This window comes from Microtus oregoni, unplaced genomic scaffold (genome assembly GCF_018167655.1).
Source record: "Microtus oregoni isolate MIOR12 unplaced genomic scaffold, Mior012 000020F_ref0000438, whole genome shotgun sequence".
NCBI classification, from domain to species: Eukaryota; Metazoa; Chordata; class Mammalia; order Rodentia; family Cricetidae; genus Microtus; species Microtus oregoni.
In genome coordinates, this window is record NW_024543079.1 from 2,608,665 (window position 1) to 2,630,512 (window position 21,848).

Here is a 21,848-nt window from a genome sequence, read left to right on the forward strand (position 1 = left end):
ATTATTATTATTTTAGACAGGAGCTCGCTAAACTATTCATGTTAGCCTTAAACTCACACTCCTCCTGACTCAGCCTTCAGAATAGTTGGGATTAGTGAGGTTCAATCTATGGACTAATGGGAATAATGGATTATTATCACTTGAGACAGAGTTTTGCTATGTAGTGACTTATTTTTATTTTACGTTATGTGTTGCCTGCATTTATGTATGTGCACCACGTGCGTGACTGGTACCCGTGAAGGTCAGAGAGGGCATCAGATTCCCTAGAACTGTTATCGATGGTTGTGAGCCTCCACGCGGTTCTGAGAATCGAACCTGGGTCCTCTGAAAGTGACAAGTGTTCCTAAACGCGAAGCCTTCTCCTGAGTCCCCTATACCCCCCCCCCCCCCATCTGCATCATTAACTTCGGTCGCCCGTAGTTAACACTCAAGGTCTGCTCTCCAGTCTCACATGACCTCCGCCTACGTTTTGTCGCTATCCCCAGCGGTTTTGTCGCGATTGCGGGTCTCGACGTCAGTCCGGGCTCTCAAGCACTGTCCTGACCAGGGGAAAGCCGGCCAGGTGGAAAAACCAATCTCCCCGCGCTAGTACCCGTTTCCATGACAACCCGGTTAACCAGCGTCTGCGGGCAAAGCGCTGCGCGTCACTTCCAGCTCATTTGCTTCCGGATTCCGCTTGTGCCTCCTCGACGGTCCCGAAGGGGCGAAGTCGGGTTCCGCGGAGAAGTGCTCCCCACCCCGTCTCCCGCCGCCTCCGTTCCTCGCGTTCATCTGCTGGCCACAGGTTTCCGCCGGTCTTTCCTAGGCTCAGCGCGCAGCCGCGACCCAGCCTCTCGCAGAGCCCGCCTCCGTGGCGTCACCTCCGGGCTGAGTGCTTCCGGGTCGCCGCTGGCTCGGGTCCTGGTCTCGGTCCCCGGAGCCGGCGGGAGCGGCGGGGCCGTACGGGGGCCGTGCTCCGGCGGCGTTCGCTTCTCTGGCGGGCAGCGGCGGGTGAGTGCGGGGCAGGCGGGAGGACAGGTCCCTGTGGGCGTTGTCGCTGGCCAGGCCCTCGGCTCCGTCCCCGCGGCCGCAGCTGCTATTTGCGGCCGGCCCCAGCACTCGTTCCCGGGTGAGACTGCACACGCGCCCCCGGTACCGCGCGCGACCCGCGGCTGGGAGGGGAGGCGGACCTGGCTTTGGACTCACGGAGTAGTGACCTTGCCTGAGTCGCTCCGCCTCAGGAGTCTCAGTCTCCGGGTCTGTGAGGAGGGACGCGGCGGCCTTCCGGGGCTGCGGTGGGCGTGGAATGAGAGGACGCAGGCGTTGCGCGGTGCCGGGGTGTGCAAGTGTCCAGTGACAGGTCCCGGTACTTCATTGGCAGAGGGAAGGGCGTTAGCGAGAGCTTGCCCATCGTGTGCGGTGCTCTGGTTTCTGCCTCCAGTTCCCAGCACCACCGACAAAAGACCGTACGCGCCTGCCTCTGAGCCTGGGGCGTTTTCCGCGCCGCTATGGCGGTCAGAAGCAGGCGACTCACCCAGTCGGGAGAAGCCGCCGCAGGTTTGCGTCCCCTGCAGAGAAGGGACGTAGCTCCCTTCAGAACCCTTAGGAGAAGCAGCCGTGGGCAGAGAAGCCATGTTCCAGTACAGCCCAAGTTGTTTTCAGAGCTTTGGAAGGCCGGGTGATAGTGTTTCTGGAGGCTAGAAGCGGTGGGGAGTTCCTGTAGTGTTCTACAGTCAGCAGGAGATGCCGCCGAGAGGTCTGGGAACCTCTGGCTTAGAATGAGTGCATAGAGGCTGGGTAGAGAGAAGAGAGGTGGAGCCGCGTCGCTCTGATCCTATTTGGAGGTCGAAGCTGAACCAGGGGTGTGTAAACATGTAGATTGGAGTACTGGGACCCAAATAGCATCTGCCAGTGTAGGGAGGGAGTGCCTTTCAGTGCTGCCACGGGACACATTCTGCTCAAAAGGGCCAGCAGAGATAAAGCCGAACCGATGTTCCATTTCCCAAATTATTTGGGTTTTATTCGGGCGAACTTTAAACGCGTTCGGCTTTCCCCGTTGGATGTTTAAAGAATAATTGTTGGTTAAGGCCCCTCCCTCCCTGTGCACTGCTCTACAAAGGGGCCCAGATTGTGGGTGCAGGAGGTGCCACCCAGAGCCGACGACACTAGGCATCCATCCTTCTGCTTCTGTGTTCCGGATATTCTCAGAGCTGTATTTTCCCCCTGCCAGCCTAGTATGGCTGGCATTCCAGTCTTTGGGTTGCTTGGAGAAATTAGCAGCTTCTGTCGCTTGGCTGTCTTGCTCTCCCGTAACCAGGCTGTGTTTTGCAGAGAGCGTGTTTTTTTGTTGTGCTTTCCAGAGTGTTGGGAATAAATTGCTGGCTCTGTGCTCAGAAAAGACACCAGTTAGGGCCAGCCACAAGGCAGCCTTGTATTCTTAGGGAATGTGTTCAGCAGGGATGATGTAACTGCCTCACTGCTGGCTGGTCTCTGGCCAACAACCTCTCTCCTGGGCCCTTGAGCTTACATCATAAAGAGGCTGGTGGCTCTCCCAGCCCATTCAGTGTGGGAAGAAGGCAGTTTTGCTACTGTCAGATTTGGATTCCCGGGCTGCAGGGCATTTTGACTGATTAAGCCCTTCAAGGGGCCCACTCCTGAAGATGAACAAGATGGCTTTTGCCTAGGGTTAGATTCAAGTTCAGGTCTCATATCCATGTCTTCTTGGCTCTGTGACTTAGGACAAGTGAGTTACCTCTCTGTGCTCAGTTTTGTCTTGAATGTTGGGGCCGTCCTGTGATCTTTCTGGTTTTTGAACAGCCGGCACAGGGACCTGCATATCTTGGTACCAATTACAGCCCAAAACGAGTGAGCTGAATGGAAGCGAGCCAGTCCTCACAACTTGTTGGCCCTTTTGGCCCTGCTGGAGATGTTGAGGGTATCGGTTTCCCCAGCTGCTGTCAGGATGAAATGGGAGATGTGAATAAAGTGGGGAGCCTGCCATGTCACTTGGGACTTAGTAGGCCCACTATTCACTGTTCCATTCTCTTACCCTGCCATGTGTGGTCATCCGGTCTTCACACCTGCGCATGTATCTATAGAGGAAGCCAGAGACTGCATGACTTTCTCTTATCTCTGCATTTTAAAAATTTTTTTCTATTTATTTTTATTTATATGGTTGGGTGTTTTGCCTTCACGCATGTCTATGGACCATGTGTGTGCCTTAGAGGCCCGAAGGGGATGTCAGATCCCCTGGGGTTGGTGTTACAGACTGTGGTAAGCCCCTATGTAGGTTCTGGCAATTAAATCCAGGTCCTCAGCCAGGGCTCTTAGCCACTGAGCTATCTCTCCAGCCCCTTCCCCCACTTAAAAAAAGTTTGTTTGTTTTAATGTGTGTGGATATTTTGTTTGTATGTCAGTCCACATTCTAGGCATGCCAGATGCCCACGGAGGTCAGAAGAGGGTGTCAGATCCCCTGGAACTGGAGTTATAGACAATTGTTAGCTGACATATGGGTGCTGGGAATCAAACACAGATGCCTGCAAGAACAGGTGTTTTTAACCACTGAGCCCCTCTAGCTGCCGCCACCTCTTTTTCTTTCTTTCTTTCTTTTTTTTTTTTTTTAATGAGATTGGGTATTGCTGTGTAGCCCTGGAACTAGGCTCTCTTTATTTTATTTTATTTTCAAGATAGGGTGTCTCTCTGTAGCCTTGGCTGCCCTGGAACTCTCTCTGTAGACCAGGCTGGCCTCAAACTCAGAGATCCACCTGCCTCTTCCTCCTGGCACTGGGATCAAAGGTATGTGCCACCATGCCCATCTTTTAATTTTACTTAAGAGAGAGAGGGAGAGCCTCTCACTGAGTGTGCAGCTCCCCTCCTCCTTCTCCTCCTCCTCCTCCTTCTTTTTTTTGTTTTTTGTTTTTTTTTTTCAAGACACGGTTTTTCTGTGGCTTTGGAGCCTGTCCTGGAACTAGCTCTGTAGACCAGGCTAGTCTCGAACTCACAGAGATCCGCCTGCCTCTGCCTCCCGAGTGCTGGGATTAAAGGCATGCGCCACCACCGCCCGGCTCCCATTCTTCTATTTATTTATTTATTTGGTTTTTTGAGGCAGGGTTTCTCTGTAGTTTTGGAACCTGTCCTGGAACTAGCTCCTGTAGACTAGGCTGGCCTCGAACTCACAGAGATCCTCCTGCCTCTATACAGTGTGCACAGTGCCCTGCTGAGTGCTGAACTCAGTCCCTCTCGCTTGCATGGAAAGCACTGCTGAGCCATCTCCCTGTCCTTCTGTCCTTTTTTGTGCAGCGTCTTACTCTGTACCTAGGCTGGCTTTGGACTCTTAAGAGATCTTCCTGTTCTAACCTCCTGAGTGCTGGGATTACAGGCATTCATTTTCTTTGCCTTTCTCCTCCCCTACTATGCCTATTTGAGATTTTCTTGAGAGTAATCCATACTGTGCTTATGTGCATAGCAATCCTCCTGCCTCAGCCTCTCTAGGGCTGGGTTTCTAGGTGTGTCTGCTGCTAAGCTCAGCTTCAGGATTCTTCCTACGTGTGTTATTCACCCTTATTTTAGGACTGTGAGCACCCACTGAAGTTGTTGGTCTCCTTTCCTCGTTTGTTGTTTGCCACCAAAAAAACAAGAGTGTGGCGTGAGGAGCCATTGCCAAACTGATCAGGGCAGGAAGGTGGCTCACTTTGAAAATATCACCTGTTTGGAGCTCAGGGCTGGCTTCTATGGAGAGAAGAAAATAGCAATGTTTAGGGAGACGCATGGTAGCCACCCCACTGCTGCCCTCCTCCTCAACAAGACTGTTTCTATGTAGCCCTGGCTGGCCTGGAACTCACAGAGATCCACCTGCCTGCTTCCTGAGTGCTGGGATTAAAGGTGTGTGTGGCCCATGCCTGTCTTATGTGTATGGGTGATTTGCCTGTATATAGGCTTGTACATCGTTTGCATGCAGGGCTCTCAAAGGTCAGAAGAGGCCATCAGATCCCCTGGGATTGGAGTTATAGGCAGTGTTGCCATGTGGGTGCTGGGAATCAAAGCTTGGGTCCTTTGTAAGAGCTGCCAGAGTACTTAAACTGCTGAACCATGGCTCCAGCCTTCAGCCCTTCTCACTAATATTTATCTCAGGACCTGGAAGGCTGAGGCAGGAGGATCAGAAGTTCAAAGTCATCCTCAGCAGTATAGCAGTATAGCTTGCTTTACATGAGACATGTAAGCTGCATGAGACCCTGTCTAGAGCTTATGATGGGATTCAGGGTCTCATGCATGTAGGCAGGTGCTCCACCACTGAGTCACCCCCATCCACTTGATATTCTTTTTGGTTTTCAAACTTAACAAAACCAGTTGAGCTTCGTAAGCGGGAGGGAGCGTCTCATAGCTAAACCCCATATTTATTATCTAGAGCAGCTGCAAATGTGAGTTTATATTGAGAGGATGTGCATGCTCGGGTGGCTGCTGAGCTGTTCTAGGTAGAACTGGTCCACACTGTCTTCCTCACCGATGGCTTCTACAATTCCTGTCCCCCACCCATAACCAGGCCAGGCAGAAGGTAGGTGCTTTGTAAAACATTGGTGTGACATGGACTTCATGGTTGTCCAGGCACAGGCTCACCCTGAGCTTCAGGCTGCATGGCATGCCATATTTGCAACTTCTCCTCCAGCTGTTCTCATGACCCTGCTGAGAGGTGAAGGTCACTGTGTGTGTGCGTGAATTCCTTACATCATGCATTGCTCCATGTATTAGGTGCCTACTTTGAACTGCATCAACACTAAGTGCTGTGGTGACCTCTGACTCGGTGGGAGTTACAGGTTATGAGGGAGGAACTGAGAGGAAGCAAGTAAAAGAATAAGGTTGATATTTTCATATTGTGGCTCTCGTAGTGTTACATGGCATTGAGGTGGGATTTACTCGGTGTGATGCAGCAGCAGCTCTATGTTGGAGCTGAGGCCTGCTTGATGCAGTGAGCCAGTCACCCAAGAGTCAGAAAGAACAGAAAAACCATGCATGTGCAAGCGTTCTGCTGTAGAGCCATCCTGACAGCTGAGGAGCAAGGGACTGTATGGCTGTTGCTGCGAGGGTGTTAGACCGCTGTGAGTTCGAGTGGGACCCCAGAGGGCCTCTGGCCTTGGTCTGGAGTTAGCACTCACCATTGGAGCCCTGTGTTTGCCTTTTGGGCACTCAGTACATTTGTTTCTAAAGTGCTGGGTGCCCTCAAGGACAGTGGGTAGAAGAAGGGGGTCTTTCAGGTCCTTAAGTGTCTGTTGTTTTGTTCCAACCTCACTCTGTAACTAAGGCTATCATGCCTTACCTCCAGAGTGTGCCCCCACATCCATTGTGTGCCCCCAGTTTTGCTGTGTGTTCTACCACTTACCCTACTGTTAATGCTGCCAGACATCTCTCCAAACCAGAGCTCCTGAGCTGTGGCTTACTGAGGCCAGGGTGGTTCTATGGACCTTGTGGTTTTTGTCAGAGCACATATTTGCTAGAGGACCCCACAGGCCAGCCTTCCTACCTCCCCCCTGCCCTTTTTCCTCCCACAGTCTCAGTGATGCTGATGAACTCTTTTCCCACCTGGGCAGGTGCAGGGTCTCGCTTAGAGTAAGGTGGTCACCACCCATACTCTGGGGTTCAGGCCAGGAAAGTGTCAGGTGTGGTTCACATCCACTCTGCTGGAGCCTTCTTGAGAGCCTGGTGTCTTGCGAGTGGGCACCTTGCCAGGGTGGAGAAGGTCCTGTCACCATCTCGCTAAACAAGTATAAGTCCTTACTTGGCCACGTTTGCAGAGCTATGTGTGCTGATCAGGGTTCATGAAAAAGGAGCCCAGGGGTTGAGGGATTGTCCCAGTGACGTGGACCAGGGCTCTGAACTCAGGCTTGGGAGCCCCTGCATTGCTGCCTCATTGGTCCTGGTGTACCCTTTTGAGCCATGTGTGGCAGTGTGAATGCTGCTCTTTTTACCCAAGGTTGCCTGTGAGCTGCTGGGCTGATGTGCATTCTGGCCCCATCTAAGGTGAAGGGACAGCAGTCTGTCTATTCTCTGAGGTCCCGCTTCAGACCCTTGAGCTAAACTCCCCAGTGGCCATTCACTGAAACCCTGCTGGAAGTGGGACCCAGGGTCTCTCCACATAGATCACTACAGTCCCAGCCCCCACCACCAGGACAGGGGTTGGTGTGCCCCGTGAGTAGTCAGCCTTCTCCAACCTTCCCCCATCTCCTCTTGCTGCCTGGTCTTTAGCAGCCTCCTTTCTGTTGGTGCCAAGCTACTTCCTGCTCCAGGAAAGCTGGGTGTGGTGGTCTGTGCCTGGACTCTGGAGCCTGCCTGGTCTCTGACCTTAGCTTTGCCTTGGGAGCTTTGTGACCCTGGGTAGTTTTCTCAATAGCTGCCTGTCTTCAGGACCCACAGTAGCTCCCTGTGCTCCCCTTGCTTAGGAGTAAGGGAGTTAAGTGCCTGGGACATGCTCTACAAAGCCAGCTCAGCACCTCCCTCCTGCCTCCTCCAGTGAGTGTCACACCCTGGCCTGGCAGTGCTTCAGGTTTAACTCTGCCTCGGGGCTTTCCCAAACTCCTCCTCTGTGACACCAAGGCCAAAACTTGCACCAGCTCCCTGACCCTGCCTCCAAGGCATTAGTCACTCCTGTGAGCTGCTGGACCCAGGACCTGGTGTGTTTTCTCTTCCTTGCACCACGTATGTGTACCGTATCTGTGCCAGGTGGAAGAGCATATGGTGACCATCTGGGCTAAAGAGCCAGCATAGCCTAGGCCAGCTCTGGGCTTTGCTGTCCTCAGCATTCTGAAGCTCGGGTAGGGACCAGTCAGATGGATAATGGCTTCTTGTTCCTTCCTTTTCAGAGCATGCGCTGGTCCATGGGCACCATGCCAGTTCTTCATGTGATGTGCCAGCCTCCAGTTCCAGGGCCATGGGGGAGATGAGGTAGCCCTTGGGTTTGATTGGGGAAGCCCAGTTCAATGGATACGAAGTACAAGGATGATTTATTTCGGAAGTACGTGCAGTTCCATGAGGGCAAAGTGGACACCACCCCCAGCAAGCTGCAGCCTGGCAGCGATGAGTACCTGCGAGTGGCAGCCGCCACCCTGCTCAGCCTGCACAAGGTGGACCCCTTGCACCGATTTCGGCTGATCCGGTTTTATGAAGTGGTAGAGAGCTCCCTGCGTTCACTGAGCAGCTCCAGCCTGAGTGCTCTGCACTGCGCCTTCAGCATGCTAGAGATGGTGGCCATCAACCTCTTCCTGTTCCCCTGGAAGAAGGAATTCCGCAGCATCAAGGTGAGGTGGGGTGGCCGCCTCTGCCTGCTGTTCCCTCCTGAGTGCACATACCCTGTTCTCATTCCATGGGCTCCAAGCAGCTGGGAGCTGGTGTGGACCAAAGCTCCAGTTGGGGAAGGTGGCGGGGGAGGGGGGGGGGTTGAGAGAAGATTCCATAGCAGGGGAATGGAGGTGAGTAGAGACTGCCCCAGGCCAGGCTGGAACCGTGGCATGTTCTGTGTGTGTTTATTGTGGTGGGATTAAACCTGTAGTGCATGCTGTATCCCAAACCATATCCCCAGGCTCCGTGTGTTCTTCAAACTTTGGCGAGGGCCCGAAAGGGACGTTCTCTGGGTTTAGTATCCCACTCCCTATAGACCCATCCCCTGTGCTTCCTCGTGGAGCAGAGCCTTCATGCCTACACAAAGAGCTGATGACCTTGTTGGGCTCATAGGGGCCATGTGTGTCCCTTGCTTGGTGGTGATCATTTAGCATGCTCTTGCCTCTGTGGTCTGCAGGCAGGATCTTCCCGTCTCTCTCCCTGCTGGTCCTGCTCTGCACTTGGTTTGAACAGGCCTCTCTGTAGCATGCCTCTTTTTTGTTTTTGTTTTTTTGTTTTTTTTTGCCCACTTTCTCCCTAGACCTACACAGGCCCTTTTGTTTACTATGTCAAGTCCACTTTGCTGGAGGAGGACATCCGAGCCATTCTGAGGTTCATGGGCTACGAGCCTGAGTTGGGAACTGCATACAAACTCAGGGAGCTTGTGGAGTCCCTCCAGGTGAAGATGGTCTCCTTTGAGCTCTTCCTGGCCAAGGTCGAGTGTGAGCAGATGCTGGGGATCCACTCGCAGGTGAAGGACAAGGGCTACTCAGAGCTGGATGTGGTGACTGAACGCAAGAGCAGTACAGAGGATGCGCACGGGTGCTCAGATGCTCTGCGGCGACGGGCTGAGAGCAGGGAACACCTGACCACATCCATGGCTCGTGTGGCACTGCAGAAGTCAGCCAGTGAGCGGGCAGCCAAGGACTACTACAAGCCTCGAGTGACCAAACCCTCCAGGTCGGTGGATGCCTATGACAGCTACTGGGAGAGCCGGAAGCTCCCCTCAAAGGCCTCACTGAGTCTGCGAAAGGAGCCCCTGGCCATGGATGTAGGGGATGACCTGAAGGATGAGATCATCCGCCCATCCCCCTCCTTGCTGACCATGTCCAGCTCCCCCCATGGCAGCCCTGATGACCTTCCATCCATCTCCCCCACCAACGGACTTGGCCTGCTGCGCAGTCCGTACTTTTCCACTCAGGATGACGTGGACCTGTATACGGACTCAGAACCCAGGGCCACCTATCGGAGGCAGGATGCTCTGCGGCCGGACATATGGCTGCTCAAAAATGATGCCCACCCCATCTACCACAAGCGTTCACCCCCCACCAAAGAGTCTGCCCTATCCAAGTGCCAAAACTGCGGCCTGTCCTGCAGCTCTGCCCTCTGCCAGCGCTGTGACAGTCTACTGGCCTCCAAGCCCAGCGCTTTTCCCAGCAAGGCATCTAGTCACGACAGCCTGGTCCATGGGGCACCTATGCGGGAGAAGTATGTGGGTCAGACTCAGGGCCTTGACCGGCTGCCACCTGTCCACTCAAAGCCCAAGCCCTCCACCACAGCCACCTCCCGCTGTGGCTTTTGTAACCGTGTGGGTGCCACCAATACCTGCACCCAGTGTTCAAAAGTCTCCTGTGACGCCTGCCTCGGCGCCTACCACTACGACCCGTGCTGCAGAAAGAGTGAGCTGCACAAGTTCATGCCCAACAACCAGCTAAACTACAAATCCACTCAGTTCTCCCATCTCGTGTACAGATAGGCCCCACCCCCATCTTCCGCTACAAGGGCTACACCGCTGACCTGGCTTGGTCCCGTCCAGAGGTAGCAGAGCAGCATCAGAATCTGGGATCTGAGCTTGACCACGGAAGCAGCCAGGGTCACTGCTCCTTCACACTCTCGGTCTGAGGGACAGGGTGGCACTTCCATTCAGTCATTCCGCTGACCTCTCCACTCCCTGCTCAGCTGGTTTGGGTTTGGGTTCTGGTTCCTTTGAAAGAAGGTCTCTGTCTCTGGGACTCTTGCCACATCTACCCCTCCCACCGCAAAGCCAGCTTGGACTGGGAAGGATCCTTTGGGCCACCTTTAAATGCCCACCAGGAGTGGCGAGCTAGAGGCCTGCTGGCTTGTGAAATGAGCCCTCCTGCCATACTGGGCCTCTCTGATGGCTCGCCTCTTTTCCTGCTCCCCTGATACAAGGATCCCTAGGCAGATGTCCCCGTCCCCTACCTCCCTCCAACTGGTATCAAAGGGGAGCAAGTTCAGTATTAGCTGAATGCCATCTTGCCAGCTCCACTCAATCAGCCCACAGTGTTGGCGAGCTCTGCTCAGCGACTGGAAAGTGGACTCCACAGCAGGACTGATGTTCCTTCCTGTTTGCACCCCCCCCACTGTACTGTATATACAGAGTTTAAGGTTATTTTTAAGTGAGTATTCAACTTGATGTGTATTTCAACATGGTGAAAGAAATTAATGATAACGGTATTTATAAAGGTGCCCTGGGACCTTTAGTCTTCCAAGGGGGGTGGTCTCCACTTCGGGTGGAACCAAGAGCCTCGGGGTAGAGGACTGACAAAGCCCATGGTCCTTCTTGTATGGGTAGAGGGCGGCTGCCCTTCCCTACAGTTAATATTATACACCTACCTCCAGTGTGCACGTGGGGTTAGCACGGTGCCGAGGGCTGCAATGACCCCAGTGACAAGGTGGAGACCTCAGCCCTCACATCTACAGCTCTGGTCTTGGTGCCTGCTGAGCATGATCTCGCACCCCAAACCTCAAGTTCATTTCAGAAGGAAATTCAGGTGGGGTTCCCTCCACCCCCATCTAAGCCTTCCTCACTGGTTTGCGGGGCTCTCAGCAGTAGCTCTCAGTCTTTTTGCACTAGGGTGGGCAGAGGTGGTATGTGCCCATCGGATAAATGCTTCTCCAGTACGCAGCTGAGTGTCCACGACTCCTTGTATAAATTACCCACCTCTCAATTTTCCTTTTTTGGGGAGCAGAGACAGGAGTAGGGCAGGAATTTGAAACTGTCACTTTCTTGTGAACTGGTAGCACACTTTAGCCATAGGCAGCTGTGACGTATGCTGTGTGGGACATATATGCTAGTGGGGTTTTCCCAAAGAAAGAAGGCGTTCAGCTCTAGAGCAGGCTTGACTCTGGCCAAACCCTGAGCCACTGTGAATTTGCTGGTGTTCTTCCGATTTACTGGAGTGATTTTAAGGTTTTCAAATCTTATATGGCTCTTTTTTTAAATCTCTAGCCGATAGATTACATGTAGATAGGTGTATATACAGCTAAATTTGAGCAATTTTATTACTGAGACTAGCCTCCCTGGGCATCGGTCTTTGAAGTTCCCTCCATGCTTTGGAACTGGCGATGCCTGGCACACTCCTGAGAGCTCTAGTTTTCCATTCCAGTTTGCTCCAGCATTGCAGGGACTCTAAGATGGAGGCCAGGTTGCCCAGGTTAGTCCAGTGTACTTTGTCCCAGGAAATATTGTGTGTACAGACTGGCATGGCCTCACCCTCCTAGGTGTGTCTCACCATAGGAGATTGCTGTGATCCGGAGAGTTAAGTATATGCTAATTTAAAATGCACATTATTTTGTGTTTGATTTCTACAGAGTTGAAATGTTCAGAGATTTTAAAAAAAACTAAATAAAGTGTCTTCCATTGTTAAACAAAGTGTTGATGGTGTTACAGCTCCCTTTTGTGGCTTCCCTCATTTGCAGCAACACTGGCCCTCCAAGCCATTGTCCATTCAAGTGACAGGACTCAGAAACTGTCTGGTCATCTGGGGGAGATGGAAACCAGGCTCAAGGGTCAAGCTGCCCATTTCCCCAAAGTGGGGGTTGTGTTCTCTGGGAGTAATCGTTGTTGGTGGCTACAGACATTATTAAGATCCCTCCCTCCAGATTTCTCTAATTAAAGGCATGATCTACCACACCACACCCGGTCAGTGACTCCTTTCTTTTTTTGGTTTTTCGAGTCGGCTTCTCTGTAGCTTTGGAGTCTGTCCTGGAACTAGCTCTTGTAGACCAGGCTGGCCTTGAACTCACAGAGATCCACTTGCCTCTGCCTGGGATTAAAGCCCTGTGCACCACCACTGCCCAGCTTCCTTTTTCTTTTTTAACTTAAAAAAAAAAAAGGTTAACAATGGTTAAGAATTGGGAGGCAGAGGCAGGCAGATCTCTGTGAGTTCGAGACCAGCCTGGTCTACAAGAGCTAGTTCCAGGACAGGCTCCAAAACCAGAGAAACCCTGTCTCAAAAAACCAAAAAAAAAAAAAAAAAAAAAAAAGCCGGGCGTTGGTGGCGCACGCCTTTAATCCCAGCACTCGGGAGGCAGAGGCAGGCGGATCTCTGTGAGTTCGAGACCAGCCTGGTCTACAGAGCTAGTTCCAGGACAGGCTCCAAAGCCACAGAGAAACCCTATCTTGAAAAACCAAAAAAAAAAAAAAAAAAAAAAAAAAAAAAAAGGTTAAGAATACTGGCTGCTCTTCCAAGGACCCAGGTTCAATTCTCAACACCCTCTTCGGGCCTCTGGTGCATACATACATACATATATGCAGGCAAAACACCCACACACAAAATTTTAAAAATTGTTTCATGTGTGTTTTTGTTTCCATCAAGCTCAAGTCTGTCACATTCTGGGTTGTGGGGGGGGGGGTGTTGAAGTCAGGGCCTATGGTATGTTAGACAAGTGATGTGCTGCTCAACTAGTCTGTGCCAGCCCAGACTGATGTGTCTCTAAGATGCCTTTGCTACCGAGGCTGCCCTGCAGGGCCTTTTCTGTTGTGCGAGAGAGGTATGTATGTATGCATGTTTGCACGTGCACGTGCATATGTGCAAGCCCTTGGTGTGATAGCTCTCCACCATTGAGGTGTGGTATCGGTTAAACCCAGAGCCCATGGATATAGTGAGTCTCACAGAAGCTAGTTTGACAGGATTACCAGTGTCTGAGCTTTGCTTAGTCCAATCCTGCTGTCACATGTTCTAGACCCTCCCCGATTCCTTCCTATAGTCATGCATCGTTCCCAGGTGCTACCAAGGCTGAGGTGTTGCGGGGGTCCTTCCACTCCTCTAGCCAATAGCCGCTGAGACACCAGCCCATTGGGGCGTGGTCTCTCTCCCTTTAAAAAAGCGGCTATTTCCCTTTTCGCTCTCTTTACTTCCTGCTCCGGTACCCGCGACTTCAGCGGCTATTTCCCTTTTCGCTCTCTTTACTTCCTGCTCCGGTACCCGCGACTTCTTCCTGATTGCGCAGAGGGCTGTTGTCTGGGACGGTGATCTGTAAGTTTTTTCCCCTTTAAATAAATACCACCCTATTAATCATAATTCCAAACTGGTGTGGGATTGTTTATGATTTACGCCTTCATCTGGCGCCCAACGTGGGGCCCGAATCCACGACCCTGAGATTAAGAGTCTCATGCTCTACTGACTGAGCTAGCCGGGCGACCAGGAGCTGGGGCGGCAGGAACACAGCCCGCAGCTCCCACAACAGCTGAGGACAAGCCCTTCCTTACAGTGGGCCAGTTTAGCGCATAAGTGAAGCGTAGCCTGGTTCTGACACTCCAGTCTTCACTGGCAACATTTCAGGGTCTGTGTGGACAGGTGGAGGAGGGTGATGTGGGATAGTGGGTCATGCAGGGGTCCAGTTCTAATTTATGTGTGTAAGGCTTGTTTGTTTCTAAAAGAATTTTTTTTAAATCTATTTATTTATTTTGAGACAGGGTTTCTCTGTGTAGCCTGGCTGTCCTGGAACTTGCTCTGTAGACCAGGCTGGCCTTGAACTCACAAAGATCCACCTCCCGAGTGCTGGGATCACAGGCGTGTACCACCACTGCCTGGCTTAAAATCTTATTTTTTTCTGTATATAGTGTTCTGCCTACATGCCGGAAGAGCGCACCAGATCTCATTGTAGACGGTTGTGAGCCATTTGGTTGCTGAGAACTGAACTCAGGACTTAATAACCTGAGCCATCTCTATAGCTACCTCCCCGCCCCAAATATATATATTTTTTTAATGTATGGGTATTTTTGTCTGTATGTTTGTGTATTATATGCATGCAGTGCCCCCTGAGGCCAGAAGAGGGCATGGAATCCCTTGGAATTGGAGTTAAGGTAGCTGGCTGAGAGCCAGATCTGCTGGGACTGGAGCCCAGTCCTCTGTGAGAACAGCCAGTGTTCAGAGAGACAGACAGACTGCTTCAGCAGGAGGCATGGTGAGCCCATTGAGGCCACTATTCCCTACTTAGCTGTCATTTCACTCAATGCTAACATGTGGGTACTCCAGTTCTGTTAGCAACTGGATCATTGCTGTCCCTGTGGTGGTGTGAATCTAGACGTGAAAAACCACGCTGAACTGAAGGAACACACAAACCACATAAACATTTTCTGGTTTTTGCAAGAATGTCTCTCTAATCATTGTTAGCTGGTGTTCATGGAGCCCAGGCTGGTCTCAAACTTGAAGCAAATGCTTGAATTTTAAATACCTACCACCATACCATAGCTGCATGTGAAACAAACTGATCTGGTTAAATGTGTGCCTCGATTATAAAAACCCGATTTGTTCCCCCAAAGACACATTAGAATGCCAGATGTGGGACTAGAGATGTCTTGGAGACTGCTTGCCACTCTTGTGTGGCTACCTGTAATTCCAGCTCATAGTGGCACACGCCTGTAAGCCCAGCACTCAGGAGACAGGTGGATCTCTGGATTTGAGGACAGATAGGAATACACAGAGAAATTCTGTCTCAAAGCACAAACCAAAAAAATGCTCTGCCATCCTCATGAACCCTCCCTTCTGGGCTTCAGAATGGCTGCCGTTAAGTCCAAGTTTTACACCTGCATATAAGGGGAGGAACCATGAGTGCTGCTCTCTCTTGCTACGCTGGGTCTGAGGCCTTCCTCAACAAAGGGACTGACAGGAGTGCTGGCCTGGGACTGTGCCTAGCTTTTCAGAGACCCATCAAAGCCAAAGGCCCAGAGACACCACGGAGAACTCAAGTGTAGTTTGTAGGAGTATGTGTGTCTTTTCTGCTTTGCCGTTTTTCGGACTAATTTTGTCTAATCAAGGATGGCTCAAAATTGAGGCCATCTTTCTGTCTCAGCCTCTTTAGTGTTGATTATACAGTATGTATGGCAGCATAGTGTGTAGCCCTGGTTAGCCTGGAATTTGCAATGTAGGCCAAGCTGGCTTCCAACTCAGATTTCTGCCTGTCTCCCAAGTGCTGGGATTGAAGGCATGCACCACCACACCCAATACAGCATGTTTTTAGCGTGCACTAAGTGTGCATACTCTTCCTCAGACTAAGTTCCTTCATGGGATGGTTTGGAGGCTCTGGGACTCTTTTCTCCACCGCTTCTGGTCTCAGAGGAAGTTATTTCTTCCTGTTTCTCCCCTCTACCTTGAGGGCTTTCTCTGGAGTTGCCCAGGTTATCTTTCAGTGGGACTGAGCCCTCTCCTCCAGGCTGGCACTACTCAGAGAAACTCCTAGTCATCTTCAAGGCCAAGGCACCCTGAGACGTTGGTCTGTTGCTCACCTGTGTGTTCCCTGACTTAAGCTAATTAAGTTACTGCGCTGGGAGATGGCACACTAGGGCTAGGGCAGCTTTCCCTGACAGGGCCAGGCTACAGAGAGGCTCGTGTCCTGCATCCTTGGTGCATCGTCAGCCTGCAGCTGGCGCCAGGTAGATATGGGTGCCCCCTCAGTCTCTCAGCTGCAGGTGGGGGTGGGGGAAATCTCAGAGCTAGAAACCAGGAAATTGGTTTTTGCCCTGTGTGTGCATGCACAGGACCTTACATAAGGCCTCCCTTCGTGAGCTGAGGACCAGAGAGGCTCTGGCTCCTCAGTCATGTGGATTTAATGGAGAAGTTTTCCATTTTTCTGCAGGTAGACAGCTGTAAAATCAATGGGCAACCAAGTAGCAGTAGGCACTGAGAGGCCTGGAGCTCTGGGAGGAAGCCATGGTTGATAGGAGCATTCTGCCTCGCATGTGGCTCATTGAGGACCAGAGATGTACTCTTAAACATTGCACTTCTTGGAACATGCCTAATGCTGTCCTGGAGAGCTGTGGGGACCCAAAGCCACATCCAGGAGTGTGCAAACCCAGCTTTTGCAAAGTCACTGACACAACTGAGCAGCTCTGGTTCCACAGCCTTTTATTTCTAACTATTCAGGGACGTGGTGAGGGGAGGGAGGCAGGCAGGTGAGGGGGGACTCCAGCAGAGTGACACAATTCGCACTGCTCAGGCCCAGGCCCCTTCCAGAAAGCAGCAAAGGGTCCCTCAGGTCCCAGGGACTTCACACACATGGCTCCCACCTGCCTCCCCAAACAACAGAAACGTTGCTCCTCCAAAGCCTTCCACTGTCAGAGAATAAAGGAACCCAGGCTTGTGAAGAGAGCCTTTAACCTCTCTCTGGTGAGGTAGGAGATTCCACCAGTCCCCACCCAGTACCATGGCTGGAGATCAGGGCTACAGCTATCAACAGTGGCCTGTCCCACCATGACTGCACATGATCATGCCTCGGTGAGGAGGCCACAGCACCTCCCTCGTCTGAAACTGGGTGGACAGGTGGGAGGGCTAGGTGAAGAAGCAGGGGCACCACAAGGCCCTCCTTCCCTCCTACCATTCAGTTTTAGGTAACACAGCCTGGTTCTGGGACCCTGAGAGAACCCAGTGACTTGCTGCTGCTACCGCTTGGACCTGGTTTCCTGGGCACCAGCCAGCAGAGAAATCAAGCTGCTATTTCTGAGAGAATGGGAAGGGCTCCTGTCTCCATGTGGCATCTTAGAAACCTCATGGATGGCAGACACTACTGAATTCCTCCTCACATGGGAGCCAGGAACAGCTGATCTCTATCATATGTACCTCCACAGCTAAGGGGGAGGGGTCTGGGCAGCAGCCATCCAGCTCAGAACCTACCGTGGACATGTAGACCTAGTAGTCCTTAGGGTGGGTTTTAAGAAGGCTTCTCTGCTCAGTCTTGGCATTCTACTGCACAGAAACGAATCTGCACATCAGGCCGTCAGCCTGTCAGGTTTCACCCCAAAGTGCTGGAAGCTGTTCGGAGGAACCCTGTGACCTTAACACTGCAGAAAGGTCACTGATCCCAAGAATTGGCTCCAACACACTGCAGGGATGCGCCACCAGGAACTTCAGGGTGGGGCCTGCCCACTGGCTAAAGTGCCAGATCTCCAAGGGCAGCCATGCCCCTCACTCTGAAGTATTACCTTCTGTGTGCTCAGCTGGCCTGTCCCTTGGCCTAGACCTGAAATCTGCAGTACAACTGGGTCCCCTTCTACCATACACATCCACTGCTGCACACAACAGGATGGGCAGGTCTGAGAAGGTGGTAGTAACCATTTGTTTCTCTTCTGAGAAATCCCCTCTAGAGCTATGCTCCCTGGCCATGGGCCCTTGAGGGCTGGGCACTCTCCCAGCTGCTAAGCCCACATTCCCCAGGAAGGGGCAGAGGTGCCTGCTGGTGTTCAGGGCTGGTGCAACAGTCCTCCCACCAAGTTCCCAGAAGATCACTTCATGTCTTGGCCAAGAGTGCCGTGTCAGAGACCTGGTGACAAGGGCTGAGTAAGTGACACCCCAGTGCCTCACTGCTCAAGGAAAGCACTGAGCTTGGAAAGCAACTTCCATCTTAGAGACAGAGCCTGAGTTCTGGAAAGAGAAGAATCCAGCTTGACCTCAGTCCCACCCCCAATTACACAAGGCCACGGGTGGCTCCAGCTCCAGGGTTAAAGTGAGAGACAGGGGAGAGGACCATATCTTGGCTATGCCAAGGATAAGTGACCTTATGTACAGAAACAAACTACACGCTTCCAACTCTGCCACCTTCTGCAGCAAGTGAGGTGGAGAGCTGTCTTCTAACAGCAGAACCACAGCACCTGAGGTGGGAAACACCTGCAACTAGCCCACTCAGGCCCACTGTGTCCCCATTGTGAGGACAAGGCCATACACAACAACTAAGCCACCTGGGGTGCAAGGAACTATGGCCACATGAGTAGTTGCTGAAGGGCCATGGAAGGGGAGACTGCAGCAGCTATAAAAGAGCAGGTGAGGACATGAGGCAGTAACCATTGCCTGTGGTGTGATCCAGCACGCCTTACACTGACACATGCATGGGAGTGTGTTTGTGTGACCCAAAGTCACTGGCATCCCAAGAGGCAATTGGCTGAAGTAGGGAGCCCTGGTCTCAGCGGCTGTGCTCTGGCCCCTGCCCCAGTGTCTTGGAGATCTGGGGTCCTGGCACGGAGGGCAGAGGACAAGGTGAGGGAGGAGGCAGTGGTGAAGAGGAGAGAGGATATGGAAGTAGCTCCGACACTTGGGAAAGGTGCCCCCAAGGATTCTGTGCTTCCAGGGTCAAAAGACCCCCTTTGTCTCTTTGGAGAGTAGTCCATCCAAACCCGGGGGATAGGCCAACAACACCTTTCCTAGAAGCCTGCAGGCTGATCCCTACCAGGCACCAGTGTAAACATTTGCAGTATGCCCACAAGAGGGCTGCAACTGTCTGCCCAAAGGCAGGCCTGAGAGGTGCCAGTTCCATGGCAAGAAAAAGGTCCTTCAGCCTTTCTTTTGGGGGACACAGGACAGGGACTGTGGGGCTTTTAAAGTCTCTCAGCCTTGGCACCAGGCCTGAGACTGCTGCTGCCGCCGCTGCCACCACCACCAAGGCACCTTGACAATGCAGAGACAAACAGCAGATGTGCCTGCCAACAGCTGCTCCAGAGGTGTAAGGAAGGTGTGGCCCTGGCACGGTGTGAGCTGAGCAAGCCAGCCTCCCAAGTTTTCTCTGGGCCTGGCACAGAAGCAGGAAGGAGGCTGGCTGCTGCCCTCCTCTGCTCTGCAAGCCCAGATACACCAGGGCAGGTCTGGCTCATGAGCCATGGAGGCCAGTCACATTCCCAAAGTCAGCACTCTCCAAGGGCCTGAGGCTTCCTAGCTAAGACTAGCCCTCAACCTACCATCCCGTGTTCTGAGAAGGCTGCACGAGGCATCATCTTCTGGGCATAGAGCACCGTGGGCTCAGAATAGCTCCTGCTCATCATCCTCAGAGCCCGACGGGCCCTGGCGGACCTCCTCATACCACTTGTTGGTGAGGCTTTTCATCTGGATGCGCCCATGGTGGAGGTCCTGGAGCAAGACAGGTAAGCGTCAGTGACAAGAGGCTGCTGTGAAGGTTGGAGGTAACAGGAGGGCCTGCTGAGAACTGAGGGATGGAGGGGAAATGGCATTTTAGAAACTCAACCTTAGGAATTAGGTAAGCCTCGTCTGCCAGCTTTGGAACATGTTGCCCTGTGCATGTGAGCTTTCCCTGGGCCTCACTTTCCCATGCTGTCAAGTGAGATAACATGCTTTGCTGCTTAGCTGTTGGAGGACATGGTCTTGGGGGTGTGAGGGGCTGCTGTGGAGAGAGGGAGAGCAGCCAGGAGAGCCCGCCACTCCTGGAGGAGGCAGCTGCAGTGCCTGGAGGGCCAGGGTCACAGGCTGATCTAAGACTTCTTGGCTCAGCATCAGAAGCTGATTCATGTCCCTGAGGGCAGCAGGGAAATCTAAACTGTTGTTAGCCATCTTCCAAGGCGTGCAGCGAAGGAAAGGCAGCAGGGTCAGAGCTAGGCTGCTTACTAGCCTCCAGCAGCGACTTCCCTCCCCACCCCTGGCCACTGCAGGCCTGACGGGAGACAAGGGATTCCTGATATGCCCACCTCCTGTGTCAGCCGCCGTGTGAAGAAGGGGTTCAGGTACTTGGCGTCCAGCCACATGAAGCCTTTGAGGTCCTGCTGTCTGATGTAGTGGGCTTCATATTCCTCCTCGGTGAGCTCAGACAGGTGCTCTGACTCAATGGCATTGCCCTGTGTGACAGAGCTGGCAGTGTGAGCAGGCACTTCCCTGGGAGCCCCCACTCTGCCTTCCTTCCAGAATGTCAACCCTAACACATACTACCCTAGTATAGGTGATCACCAAAGGGCTCGCAAAGCTTACTCTCTGCAGGGAGGTCCAATGACAAGTTTGGAGCATAGGAGTCTCCAAAGTTGTAAAGCCCTGCTTGCCTGGGCCTACAGTGCAGAGGACAGTGGAGGAGTGCATGGTCAATCTCTGGGGTCTGAGAGCATCTTCAGGGCTACACATTTCAGCCCCAGCTGTAATTCCTGTGACAGCAGGTTAGCGGGAAGGCTACCACATCTGCACACTTACTAACTTCCTATACTGCTGCTGGTTTGGCGACTCTCCACTCAAAACCTAGTTAGAACAGGCTCTGACTGGAACCTTTTTCATGCCTCGGTGTCCTTCTCACCTGCAGATTGGGGACTATGAAAGTCCCTGCTTGTGGGGACGAGGCAGAAATCCTTAATAAATAAATAAATTTAAAAAAAAAAAAAAAAAAAAAAAAAAAAAAAAGAAAGTCCCTGCTTCCTGTAGAGTCCAAGTGCCTTAGCCACAACACTGTTATGGTTGTCCAAGAGGGACTATAGCCTTGGCAGAAATGTCAACCTACACAAGGATCCCATCTGTAATTCCCAGTACTTGGGAGGTAGAGGCAAAAACATTGCAAGGCAGCTGTAGCCACAACACAGCCAAGCCCAGCTTAATCTACAGTGAGCCCATATCAAAACACAAAAATGGGCTGGAAAGATGGCTCAGTCATTCTGAATTATTGCTGCTTTTCCAGAGGACTGCAGTTCAGTTCCCAGTACCCATGTTAGGCTCATCATTGCTTGTAGCTCCAGTTCTGGAGGATCTAATGCTTTCTTAATGCATTCATGGGCATGAGTACATGTACACGTGCGTGCACAGGTGAGCACACACACAGCTCTTACACATACACAGACAGATACAGACTTTTAAAAAGTTGAAAATAAGGAAACAAAAACAACAAGAACAAAAAAGTAAAAATCACAACACAACCCCAAGTAAACTGGTTAGCCAGAAGATGGAAAGAAAGGGCTCTGGGCATGAGAAGGACCTGCAGAGTCCAAGGCTGGCTACCTAGAGGAAAGGCCCTGGACCAATGGCCCTGACTGTCCCATTCCAGATAGCACTTTGATGACTGACCCAAGTTACTGACATCTTCCTCAAAGAGGGAGACTAGAAGGAAATGCACCTCAGAATGCAGAGGATGGGTGGAAGGGTGGGTCAGGAGTCAGGGTTGCTGCCGTGAGGAAGGAAGGGCAGGGAGCCAATGCAAGGTGGTCCCAGCCTGAGAGTAGGCAGCAGGAGGTGACTCTCAGGAAGCAGAGATGTGCAAGGGGACACAGAAGCCTCAGTTTCCAATGTCTGGGCCGTGAACCCCTCTATCCCTAAACCATGACCCCTGTGTCCTTGAGGATGCCACCTTGAGCTGATCCCTCAGCTATAAGCCATCATCCTCTTGGTCCCTATCGAGAGGTATAAATGCACACTGAAGAATACCTAATTTTGAAACCATCTGGTCCCTGACCTGGGCTTCTGGCTCAGCTCCTGGCGGCTGAGGCACTCTCCCAGGACTCTGGCATAGGACCA

At 52.3% G+C, this 21,848-nt stretch overlaps 2 protein-coding genes across 8 annotated transcripts in view; one reads left to right on the forward strand and one right to left on the reverse strand.

The window, feature by feature from the left end:
• Window positions 1-776: 776 nt before the first annotated feature.
• Spata2 (spermatogenesis associated 2) lies at window positions 777-12,019 on the forward strand. Of its 4 annotated transcripts, none has more exons than XM_041670395.1 (3): window positions 777-990; window positions 7,830-8,264; window positions 8,918-12,019. In XM_041670395.1, the coding sequence occupies exons 2-3, from the start codon at window positions 7,947-7,949 to the stop codon at window positions 10,097-10,099; spliced, it is 1,500 nt and encodes a 499-aa protein (XP_041526329.1). In that variant the 5' UTR covers window positions 777-990; window positions 7,830-7,946; the 3' UTR covers window positions 10,100-12,019. The 4 variants fall into 4 exon arrangements, with proteins under 4 accessions (XP_041526329.1, XP_041526326.1, XP_041526327.1 ...); XM_041670392.1 differs by having other exon boundaries at window positions 778-990; window positions 8,885-12,019; XM_041670393.1 differs by lacking the exon at window positions 777-990 and adding an exon at window positions 1,322-1,536 and having other exon boundaries at window positions 8,885-12,019.
• Window positions 12,020-16,479: 4,460 nt separating this feature from the next.
• The window catches only part of Slc9a8 (solute carrier family 9 member A8), a 55,473-nt gene continuing 50,104 nt past the window's right edge, over window positions 16,480-21,848 (reverse strand). For all 4 annotated transcript variants that reach the window (XM_041670367.1, XM_041670364.1, XM_041670366.1 and 1 more), the window contains 2 exons: window positions 20,054-20,200; window positions 16,480-19,481 (listed from right to left, as the gene is read on the reverse strand). In XM_041670367.1, coding sequence (XP_041526301.1) covers window positions 19,374-19,481; window positions 20,054-20,200 — 255 coding nt within the window. In that variant the 3' untranslated portion in view covers window positions 16,480-19,373. The remainder of the gene's footprint in view (window positions 19,482-20,053; window positions 20,201-21,848) is intronic.

Excerpts from the sequence above, each read along its gene's own strand:
- Spata2 (XM_041670392.1), top strand. The coding sequence starts at position 7,947 with ATGGATACGAAGTACAAGGATGATTTATTTCGGAAGTACGTGCAGTTC. Across the intron at positions 8,265-8,884 it reads AGGAATTCCGCAGCATCAAG|ACCTACACAGGCCCTTTTGT; the intron begins GTGAGGTGGGGT and ends CTTTCTCCCTAG.